Genomic DNA, 12,930 nt, shown 5'->3' with positions numbered 1-12,930 from the left:
GGCAATGAATTTTAACATCTTTTGTTGTGTGAAAAAGTCTTTATTTCTCCCTTCATTTTTGAGGAACATTTTCACTGGACAAAGAATTTCAGGTTGGAAGTCTTTTCTATCAACACTTGAAAGATGTTCCATTATTTTCTGATTTGCAATAATTTCTGACTAAATGTTGATGATAATTCTATTTTTGTAACTCATGTTTTTTTTTTTCCTGACAGTGATTTCAACATTTTAATTTTAAATTATTATAGGTTGAAATTGACTTTTTTACTTTGCGTGTAAATTTCTATGAGATTTAATACATGTATTGATCCATGTATCACCATCATCCCAAGAAATCCTTTGAAATATTCCTTTACAGTGATACCCTTTCCCACACATAAACCCTGACCACCACTGATCTGTTTTGAGAATGTTCAAAAAATAAAAATAAAAAGGAAACATAATGTACACAACCCTTGGGATGAGTTTTTCTTCCACACAATAATTTTGATGAGATTCATCCAAGCAGTAAGGTTTATCAGTAGTTTGTTCCTTTTTTCTTCTGTTTGAATGCACAATAGTCCCTTTATTCTTTTACTCACTGAAAAACATTTGAATTTCTCCAGCTTCTGGCTATCACAAATAAAGCTGCTATGAACATTCATGTATAGGTTTCTATGTGAAGGTTAAGTTTTCATTTTCTCTAGGGAAAATTTCAAAGAATGGGATTACTGGGTCATATGATAAGTGACTGTTTAACTTAATAAGAAACTTCCAAACCATTTTCCTCAGTGACTGCCATTTTGCATTCTCAAAGCCATGGACGAGAGTGCCAGTTGCTCCAAATTCTCCCCAGCACTTGGTATTGGGTGGGCCAAAAACTGCCTTCAGTTTTTTAAGTAAAAAGACACATGTTTCATTTTCACCAAGAACTTTATTGAATAACATATTCACCCTTTTGTTCCACTACCTTCTGCCATTTTTCAGGCAACTTCATAATTCCATCTTCCCAAAACTTTTTATCTTTTTGAGCAAAGAACTGTTCCATGTGCCTTTTACAGTCTTTCAGGGAATTGAAATTTTTTCCATTAAGAGAATTTTGTAAAGACCGAGATAAATAGAAATCCGAAGGTGCAATGTTTGGTGAATGCGGTGGATGAACCAGAACTTCCCAGCCAAGCTATAACAGTTTTTGCCTGGTCATCAGAGAAACACATGGTCTTGCATTATCCTGATGGAAGATTATACGTTTTCTGTTGACTACTCCTGGACGCTTTTCATTGAGTGCCACTTTCAGTTAGTCGAATCGGGAGCAGGACTTGGAATTAATCGTTTGGGTTTTCGGAAGGAGCTCGTAATAGAGGAATCCCTTCCAGTCCCACCATATACACATCACATTCTTTGGATGAGGACCAGCCTTTGGTGCGGCTGGTGGTGGTTCATTTCGCTTGCTGCATGATCTCTTCTGTTCCACATTATTGTACAGTATCCACTTTTCATCGCCCTTCACAACTTATCTTAAAAATGGAACGTTATCATTACGTTTCAGTAGAGAATCGCATGCGGAAATGTGGTCAAGAAGGTTTTTTTCGCTTAACTTACGTGGAACCCAAACATCAAAGCAATTCACATAACCAAGCTGGTGCAAATGATTTTCAACGCTTGATTTGGATATTTTGAGTATGTCGGCTATCTCCCGCGTGGTATAACGTTGATTGTTCTCAATTACTGTTTCGATTTGACAGCTATCAACTTCAACTGGTCTACCCGACCGTGGAGCACCATCCAGCGAGAAGTCTCTAGCAGGAAACTTTGCAAACCACTTCTGACATGTTCAATCAGTCACAGCACCTTCTCTATACACTGCACAAATCTTTTTGTGCATTTCAGTTGTGTTTTTACCTTTCTTGAAATAATAAAGCATAATATACCAAATATACTGCTTTTTTTCTTCCATCTTCAATATTAAAATGGCTACCCAAACATTCACCAATTTTGATAGGTCTCTTTTTAAATGCACACTGATATGACAGCTGCCACATACAATCTAACAAAATTGTTTCGAATGAATTAAAGACAACTAAATGCTACTAGAGCCATCTTACGGAAGAAAACGAACGAACCTTTTGGCCCGTGCAATATTATCAGTATTTTTTACTTTAGTCATTCTCATATGTTTGTAGTGTTGTGTCATCCTGGTTTTAATTTGCATTTACCTTCTGATAATGTCGACTATCTTTTTATGAACTTATTTGGCATCCTAATGTGATCTTTTGTGAAGTATCTGTTCAAAACATTTTTTTTTTTTTTTTTTTTTTTTTGTGGTACGCGGGCCTCTCATTGTTGTGGCCTCTCCCGTTGCGGAGCACAGGCTCCGGACGCGCAGGCTCAGTGGCCATGGGTCACGGGCCCAGCCGCTCCGCAGCATGTGGGATCTTCCCAGACCGGGGCACGAACCCGTGTCCCCTGCATCGGCAGGCGGACTCTCAACCACTGCGCCACCAGGGAAGCCCCAAAACATTTTTAAATGAGTTGTTGGTTTGCTTAGTGTTGATGACTACTTTTTGAAATTTTCTCTTGAAACCTGGTTTTGAACAGTTTAATTATGATGTTCCATGGAATTATTTTCTTTGTGTCCATCCCACTTGAGGTTAGTTGAATTTCTTGGATCTTAGGATTAATAGTTTTCAAATTATTTGGCTATCATTTCTTCAAAAATATATACACATACACACATATCATCTCAACCTCCTTCATCTTGGACTCCAATTCCATGTATGTTAAACTGCTTAAGGAGCACCCCTTGTTCCTGACTCTCCTTTCCCATTTCCAGGCTGCCTCATGTCTATCTGTATTTCATTTCCTGACTTTGAGACTATCTGCTGTATCCCCATGATAATTAAGTTATCTCTAATGTTCTTGTGAGTTCTCAACCAAACACAAGTAATGCTCATGGAACATAGCAGTGATATTCAGGGCCACTCTGTGCGGTGGTGGAACAAGGTAAAGGGCACTAAGGCTAAGACACACACACACACAAACATCTTCTCTTCTAATTAACTTGGGTCTGCTTCTTTATTACTGTGGCAACTCTAGGCCCATGGTATTTCCAAGACCTCCTGAATAACAATTATCAAGATCTAACGTCAGCACTCGATCTACAACGGGACCTTCTTCCTTAAATCTGAACTCTAAAATAGGCTCCTCTCAACTCTTTAAGAGCAGTCCAATGTTTCCTCTGAAGTGCATCCTCCATTGCTGCTTAAGCCAAATAAATAAAGCAATTTTGTTTTGTTTTAAATTAATGATAATGATCATTTATTCAAAAAGATGAGAGGCGCTGGTGGGTGATGATTACATACAACCTCTATAAATTGACAAGGATTAAAACAATGGCGTACTCATGCAATAATAGAGCAGTGAAACAGATTTAAAAGTTTGGTAACCAACCCATTAGTATAACTATAACAATTTTGGACCAAAGGTTGTTTTGACATCTTTTTTTTTTTTTTTTCTTTTTGCGGTACGCGGGCCTCTCACTGCTGTGGCCTCTCCCGTTGCGGAGCACAGGCTCCGGACGCGCAGGCTCAGCGGCCATGGCTCACGGGCCCAGCCGCTCCATGGCATGTGGGATCCTCCCGGACCGGGGCACAAACCCGTGTTCCCTGCATTGGCAGGCGGACTCTCAACCACTGCGCCACCAGGGAAGCCCCTGTTTTGCCATCTTAAGCTGGTAGATTTTGATACTTGCATTATATACTCTAATTTGTACACATTAGTTTGCACATTGAAAAGCTAGAACTCTCTTAGAGAAAGTTCACTAAGCTCCCCAAAACTATCATCTTAAAAAATATTACTTATTGCCAAGGGGAAGACACACACACACACACACACACACACACACACACACACACCCCAAAAGCTATGCAAAAATAGCTACTGTTAATGAGTGAACTTAAAAGGTATGAACACTGATTACTATAGAATCATACAATAATAAATTTAACACAGGTTGACTAATAAAAGTGATAGACAAATTAAGAAAAGGAAAGGACATTATTTTAGCATGTGTTTTAAAGGACACAGACAGTATAAACTACCAATAATTAATTATTCTATAAGAAAAGAGTTAAACAGATACGTGAATTAAGAAAAACTGAAAATAAAACAACAAATAAAGATTCAATTCAAACATATTTTATGATTACTTGAAATTAGGAGTAATTGTCTTCTCTTTTCATAAGACATTAAAATATCTTCAGTTACCTAAATCCAGTTTTGTTCCTACCATACCTATACATATGATGAAATCAAAAGCATTGAGATTTATTCATCAGAAGCACTATTTTTGAAGAGAAATATTCAATAACTAAAGATATTTTTATTATGTTACTCTCCTGAGTTCTTCACAATAGTTTGACAGTTTTTCTTCTCAGAGGAGAGGAATAGTGTATCAAATTATGGAAAGAAGGGAAATGGAGGAGAGGGAAAAAGAAAGAATGATCAATAGTACATGTTCAAGGATGAGAACATGACAGGATATATATTTCCATAGTCTGGGGCAGAAAGCAAGAATGGACCTTGGGTGAGTATAGGATCCAAGGCATGGGTGTGGATGATTGATCAATATTAGGAATTCTCACCACAGAACACAAAAGTTTTATCCACCTTCCCTTTTTTTCAAAACTTACCTCTACCAAACATTATCAGTAACACAAATAATGTTGTATTCAAGTACAAGGGAAAAAATACTCAATATTATGTACCAGAATCTAAGTTAGGCAATGTTAATAAAACCAATAAAATACTTCCTATTTACAAGTGAAAAATAATTTTATTAATATTGTATAAATAAAATGGCACAGGAGCACAGAAGAGAAGGCATTAATTTGGCATAAGGAACCTGAAGCAGAACTCAAAGGATGAGAATAATTTGGGGGAAAGAAAAAAGGAAAAAGGAAAAAGATTCAATGCAGAAGGAAGGGTTGTACAAAAACAAAGCAATGTGACAATGTGTAATTTATTGAATGTTAAAGGAATGTCCTCTATAGTAAGAGGACAGAGACTAGCTGAGTCTGAAAAGGAAGGTTATGACTAAATGGTGAGGATACCTAATGTTGTTCTGGAATACAGCAGAGGATTCTAGATTTTTTGATTGTATGGCCTAGCAGAAATTTGGAGGACCATATCTTAAGGTTGTCAACTTTCTATTGTGCCAAGTAATGGCATTTACAAAATGAAACTCAAAACTTAAAAATCTACCATTTGCTATCATCATTTTATTAAGAAAAATCATTTTAACACAAAAGAAGAGTATGAACATTACACCAACATAGTTTTAAAAATAGGATATTTAATTAAATTCTTTGGATTCAGAAAAGTGAAAAAATAAAATTGTATTCTACCAAGGGAACACAAAGTGAATTCTTAATATATAACTTGGTCTAACGTTTCCTTTTAAGCACAGTCACCTTTATAAAACTCCAAGAGGATTATTCTTAATGTTGCTTCAACTCAATTCAGAGTATTTGAGGTAAACTTAGGGAAGCCCAAGAAAAATAGCTCTCAATTACAGGCTATTTCTCCTACCTTCTCTCTATAGTGCTGGGAAGAAATAAGAAACAGTCCAGATGTCTGGCCATGGAAAATTCTGGAAAGGGGGCTACATATATGGCGTTCTGACTGACCAACATAGAGCAGTTAAAAAGTCATCTGACAGTAATTCCTTAGAACTCAAAATTGTCACAAACTCATTTAGGAACCAATAATGTAAGTTTTATAACTTCAAATAATTCCTTCTTTGCTTTGGCTGCTGGAAAACAGTGCTGAATTTGCATCCCAATTCTAATAACAGTACAGGATCCATTACTAACACTACTATATTACTAACTTTATTCCATGTTTATTTTTGCATGTATTTGTTCACTATTTATGAATTTCTTCGGTAAATTTGTCAATTAATTTCTGGAAAAGATATACATAAATACTGAAAAAATTAAAAGACTTTAGGGAATGAGGAAACATTTGAGATTTAATTTTTTAATGATGTTTATTGAATTTTTTTTCTTATTATAAAGGTAACACATGTTATAGGGTCATTACACTATTCTCTTGACCTAGGACACTCTTCTAGTAAGCTGTATGGCTCACCTCCTTTAAGTCTTTGCTGAGATGTAACTTTTACTACTACTGGCTTATTTAAAATTAATCATCTCTTTAAAACTGCAACCTAACCCTGACACTTCTATAATCCCAATCCCCTGTGTTGTACTTATCCTTTTACATAACACTTACCACCTCATATGCTATATAATTTAATTACTTATTTTGCTCAGTATTTATTTATGTTCTCTCTTTGATAGAATATAAGGTGCCCAAGACAGGAATCTTTGTTATTTACTAATATATTCCAAGTATCTAATAGCACTTGGCCTAGAGCAAGAACACTGTATTAAGAAAAAAATGAATAGCCTTCCATATGTCACTATTCTAAGAACTTTATATGCATTATATAATTTAATCCTTACAAGAACCCTGGGAGGGAGGTGTTATCATTGACTACATCTTATAAAAAGCAACTAAGCTACAAAATGGCTAAGTAACTCACAAAGGTCATACAGCTAAGAAAGCAGTGAAACAAGGGTTTAAATTCAGGTTATTAACTATTCTTGTTTCCCCTAATAGAAACAGATTGTGTAAAAGCAGTTGAGACAATGAGAGAACAGGTAAGGAAAACTTCCACAGTAAATAGGAAGTAAAAAGCAAATGTGTGTGTGTGTGTGTGTGTGTGTGTGAGTGTATGTATGTTTGCAAACATATAAACATAAACACATATATATAAATATATATACCTGCTAAATTCAAGGAATAGCACCTAAAGCCATTATTCACGTACAGGATCATCTAGATATTGATTACCCCTTTCTGAAGCTCATGAATATTTATAAAGCAAAACTTCTGTTTAAAGAAGTAAGGCTTTAGACAACCATATTTTTCAAAGCTCCTAATACAGATGCTTATATTAAATCTTCCCAACAGTTAATTTATCTTCTTTGCCTTCTCACTCTATTTAAGCTGCTGATGAGTAGATAACAGCTTCATCAATTCCCAGTTAAGTATTTCTTTACATTTTCTCAGTTAAGGATTCTCATATTACACATGGTATGTGTGAATAAGAAAAGTCACTTGAAGCATCACTTTAAGAGTTAGAAGGGGATTTTAGAGATCATTGCTTAGTAAACATGCCACCCTAATGAAGGATATACAGCAGCCCTAATAGATTGGGATTATAAGGGCCAGAGCCTCCCATTCCAACACTTTTTCAAAGTTCTTCATTCTGTTATTAGCATTGACTGTGTAAACATGCTACTTTTTTTTTTAATGAATAAGGAGAAAGCATACATGAATATCTTACTAGAATTTGTGGAAGCAATGTCTTTATATTCTTCTGTCAATAAATATTCCTCTAGTAGCACAAGTTATGCCATGATTAATAGATACATTATAGGAAACTAAAATAATTAGAAGAGAGAGAGAAATCATACCTTCTATCAATAGCTCTTGTCCATGACTGCCAAGAAGTGTACGAGATAGGAATGGGGCAAAGTCTACAAAAATTTCACGAAGAAGAGGAGCAACTTTTTCTAAAGCTCTTTCAAGTTTTGCAGTGATGCTGTTGAAATCAAGACATAAAGACTAGTAAATATGGTTCAATATAAAAAGTCAAATAAACTTTACTTCTAAATTAAAACCTTTAAAATTATAAAAGTCCAATTCTAACCCACTGAATAATAACAGCTTCATGTAGAAGGGACACTGTAGAGTTTCACATCAGTCATAAGGCTACTCAAAAGACTGTTGCTAAATCAGAATGATTACACTGTGAAAAGGAATCAGGATCCTGTCACCCACAAGGGCCACAGATTCTGTCCATAACTCCAGGAGCTTCAAGAAAAGAAGCTCCTGTATGGCTTCTTTGTCTATCCTTCTTTCCACCAAAGAAAGCTGTTTCGAATACCTACTACACGGGTCACTGTGAAAGTTACAAAGAATGAGCTCTTGTTCTCAAGAGTTCCCTGAAAAGCAGGACAAATAAGGGGATAACTGAATTCAGTATGATACAGGTGAATTGCTTTGCCAAAGTAGGCATTTTCTATTTCATAAGCCCACTTACTTTTTATTTACCAATCATTGTGTCATTCATTATTTATATTGCTGACTATTAAATTTCAAGTTATATAACTTTATATAAGCACTATCTGACATTCTTGAAAGTACCTTGAGCAAGATATGTAAAAGTAAAAACCCAGATAAAGAAAGTAATTCTGCTCAAATAAATAATTTGGTAACATCCAACTGTCTCTCTTACAAGTAAATGCTTTAGAGTAAGACTGCTTGAACTGGAATGCTGGTTCCATCATATGGTACCTAGGTGACCTTGGGACATTAGACTTCCTATGTCTGCAAAATGAAGATGGTAACAGTACCTACCAGGTGAAGGTTAATGAGTTAAGGCATGTAAAGTGCATAGAAAAGTGCTTGGCACATAGTGAGAGGTCAACAATGATAGCTCTTGTAACTGCTATTTTGAATAGAACACACCTATATTTAATTTTACAAAATGTGACTCTGATATATTTAAACCAAAACAAAATCAATATAATAATCTTAGATGAGCACACATTCTTCTACACAGAAGACATGTACAGTAAGGAATTAAACAATACTTCACAGTAATAAAAGTTCTGCCACAATGCTAAGCAACATTTTTGTTACGTATGAGGAAAACATAAATGACAAAAAGTAATTAATCACAGAATAATTTGCAATATATTATTAATATTTAAAACTGAACTATTCCATCTTTTTTTAAGTGAATAGCAAGGGATTAGGGAATAATCTAGGATGCTCTTTCCTAACTTGGAAAGAGCATGATCTGAATCCTTTGTGTACACAAAGCCTCATCATTAACACTTCAATTTAAGTTTGCTTCCTCTTATTTGGGTCAACAGCTTTAGAAAAAGAAGAACTCAAAGAAGAAACTCAGGTTTAGTAACTTCCACAAACACTTATAGAGAATATTCCGGAGGAACAACTTTAAGCAAGAAAAAAGGACCTGGGTGGGACTTTGCAGACTTGCTGAAGACAAAGAGTTTTCAATATTCTCCCCTACTCTGTTACTCCTGGAGCAAACACCTACATTAAGGCAGTGGTTCTCAATCTTTGGTGTAGATTGGAATCACCTGCAAGGCCTGTTTAAACCCAAACTGCTAGGGCCCCAGCCTTAGAGGTTCCGCAGGTTTGGGTGTACCGACACAGTTTGCACTTCTGAAAGGTTCTCAGGTGGTCTGATACTGCTTATCCAGGAAACACGTTTTGAGAAAAACTGTTTTAATGAAACTACTTACTATTATTAAGTTGTAATAAAACAGCTAGGAAAGGAAGGACTACCTGAAGTCACAGAATAATCATCATAATAATGAGTTAGCTCTGAATTTTAGAGAATATAGACAGAACTTTTTTAGATCCATTATTTCATTCATTCTTTCTAATCTCCAGGATCATGTTTGATGAAGCTTCTCAGCTAAAGTAATCCTCTCTACCAAGGAAAGGTAAGAATGGTAAAAGAGAACCTATGAAGAGGAGAAAAATCTAGATATAATTACTACTGTTTTTGCACCTGAATTCTGAGTGAAGCATGAATATTTATTTTTACTTAAGATTAACTGAGTAAAATTACTTTAGAAAAATTCTAGATTTATAGAGGTTCACATCATAGTTATACTATTGGATCATAATATACTATTATCTAATTGAAGTCAGAAACATTTTCCCTAGTTTAAGATTTTTTTTTGCATATTTTACAGGTTTCTGTATAATAATTTAGAGGCTTCAGAATTGCAAAAGTACTGTTCTTGGTGATTAAATTAAACATCAAATAGAAACTGATTAATCTACACAACTAATTACATGTGTGTATATAAATGTGTATTAATTACCTTTACTTAAGGGTAATGGACAAAAACATATTCCTCAGTGAGTTAATCCCTATAATAAGACTTTTTGCAGCTATTTTCTTACAAAATGTTAACAGAACATTAAATGATGCTCTTATAAATCATTCTGCAACCATAATTTAAATATTCTAATAAAGGGCAAAAAAATGTAACATTTTACCCAGCAAGAGATCAAAGGTTTAAAATACAGGAAATTATTATCAAATAATACTGCCAGACTTCTCTATCAAGCAACAACAAAATATTCTAAGTGGAAAAGTTGCATCATCACTTTTTCATAGTGAAGAAAATGGACATATAGATTCATCATAATGTGTTTTAAAGTGAACATTGTGTAAAGTATGTTATCTTCATTCTTACACAGTTTAAATTCTCAAAGGAAATGACATAAACATAAATTTTAGCTTTATACCCTCCCTCTATCACCTGGCAGATAACCACCAATTACTAAAAAACATTTTTTTAAAGATATATTGGGCCTATATTGTTATTTCAATTCTCATCTCAGATAAATACAGTGTAAAACTATTTTTTCCCAATCCCAAGGCACATGAAAAATGTATCTGTTAACATGTTAAAAATTTTTTTAAATCTTAATAAGGGAGAACTCTTTGACCTTATAGCTTATAAAAATAAATAAATTATTCTTTCTTTTGAATGTAATTTTCATTTTAAAAGTGGAAGAAACCTATAGCTACCAGAAATAAAACAAGGTCCTTTGGCAAATTATTTTCTAAAACAACTAGTATATTTCACTTAATTTAGGGAAAACACCAAGTACTAATTTTCCATTTGGAAGTTTTCATTTATTCAAAAAACACTCACTTAGTCAAGACATTTTGTGCAGAGAAATAATACAAATGTAGACTTGATGGGGAATTTGCCCTACATAGTCTAGTGTGAGGGTTATAAGCTTAATAATCTATTTATAACTTCTTAATATTTTAGAACATTCTTGGGACCTAAATATAGAGTTTGTCAACTCTAGGCTGAAATGCATTCTCTTAAGCTACTCATTCCTCTCTCCCCACTTTATTCTTTTTCATTCTCTTCAGTCACACTAACTATGCTTATGATGCTATTTTGACTTTGGCTATTTTTCTTGATAGTAAGTACAAATTTTTTTAAGGAAGAGAATTACTGATTTCCATGAATACAATTATAGTTGTGACTTGGGAAATTTATCAACCACTCTAACAAAATGACCAATGATAGGAAAACTAAACATTCAAAGGACATAATAATGCTTTAGATGAATTTCTACAGCTCCAGTGCCTGGATTAAAACAATATGACTTAAAACACAGGAGTTTAGTTTAAAAAACACAATCATATATTGGTTTTTACCTATATTAAGGAAATCTCATTTAGAGGGGTTTACAGATTCTAAGTAATTTGTGGGAATAAAACTATAAATAATCCATTAGAGAAAAAATACATAAAAATCCATGGCTGCAACTATTATCATATATATACACATACATGAAAATTAAAAACACTATAGGAAACTGGAAGAGAATATTAACCTATAAAAAAATCAAATGGAAATTCTAGTACTTACACAAAAATTAAAATTAAGAATGCAGAAGATTAGAAACAGTTAAAAAGAGAATTAGTAAAGTAAACTAAGGTTAAAAAGAAATACTAGAATAATGGAGAGAGAGAGAGAGATAGATGAGAAATACAGAAAATATCTAATATATGTGTAATTCAAATCCCAGAGAAAGGAAAGAATGATTCTGAAGCAATATTAGAAGAGGTAATGGCTAAGAATTTCCCAGCCACTGATGAAAGTCATCAAATTTCAGAAGCTCTACAAATCCCAAGCTGGATAAATATAAAGAAAAATCAAAGAGCCTGAGTATATCACAGTAAAACTGCTAAACACCAAAGATAGAGAAAAATCTTAAAAACAGGTAGCAGGAATGGAAAAGGCTGGGGAGGAGCAGAGAGATAGCAGTAAGACAGGAAATTACATTTCTTTTAAAAAAAAAGGCTAAAAGGGAAAGAAAGCACAGAAAGAAATGAAAGATAATTAAAAGGAAATAGCTTCCAACCTAGACTCTACTTTGGTTCAAAATATCCCTCAAAAATAGAGGTGAATTTCAAATATTTTTAGTTAAATAAGAAGTGAGGGAATTCAGGAGTGTCAGGCCTGCACTAAATGAAATATTAAAGGGGGTGTTCTTTAAGAAGAAAATGATAGCACATGGAAGTCAGATATTCAAAAAGGAATGATGAGCAAAACTAAATGATAAAAATTTGGATAAATCTAAATATGTTGACCAATAAAATAGTAATTATATTCTCTTGTTGCATTTATAATTTTTTTTTTTTTTTTTTTGCAGTACATGGGCCTCTCACTGTTGTGGCCTCTCCCATTGTGGAGCACAGGCTGCAGACATGCAGGCTCAGCGGCCATGGCTCACGGGCCCAGCCACTCCATGGCATGTGGGATCTTCCTGGACCGGGGCACGAACCCATGTCCCCTGCATCAGCAGGCAGACTCTTAACCGCTGCGCCACCAGGGAAGCCCTCGCATTTACAATTTTTTATGTGCACACACACACACACATGCATACACATATGTATAAATGTGTTTGCAAAATTTGGAGTAAATGAAGTTAAGCTACACTGAGATCCATACATTGTCTGGGAAGAGGACTTATATAAATTAAGAATTAATGTTGCAATCTAGAAGATGATCACTTAAAACACCATTTCTCAAAGTGTATTCTTAGAGCCAGCACACCAAGATCACTTCATGTAATGGTTAATTTTATGTGTCAACTTGACTGGACCACAGGGTTCCCCGACATTTGACTAAATATTATTCTGGGTGTGTCTGTTAGGGTGTTTCTGGATGAGATTACAATTTGAATGGGTAGACTGAATAAAGCAGACTGTCCTCCCTAATGTGTGTGTGTTCATCCATT

The 12,930-nt window shown here is 34.4% G+C and overlaps 1 protein-coding gene across 1 annotated transcript in view; it reads right to left on the bottom strand.

Annotated features, from left to right (window-relative positions):
- The window catches only part of NBEA (neurobeachin), a 610,373-nt gene that overhangs the window by 369,053 nt on the left and 228,390 nt on the right, over nt 1–12,930 (bottom strand). Inside the window, exon 33 of the mRNA XM_060080316.1 lies at nt 7,524–7,651. Within this exon, the coding sequence (XP_059936299.1) occupies nt 7,524–7,651 (128 nt within the window). The remainder of the gene's footprint in view (nt 1–7,523; nt 7,652–12,930) is intronic.

This window comes from Mesoplodon densirostris, chromosome 17 (assembly GCF_025265405.1).
Source record: "Mesoplodon densirostris isolate mMesDen1 chromosome 17, mMesDen1 primary haplotype, whole genome shotgun sequence".
NCBI classification, from domain to species: domain Eukaryota; kingdom Metazoa; phylum Chordata; class Mammalia; order Artiodactyla; family Ziphiidae; genus Mesoplodon; species Mesoplodon densirostris.
The sequence above is the reverse complement of the archived record's forward strand: the minus strand, read 5'-3'. Positions and strand labels throughout refer to the sequence as shown.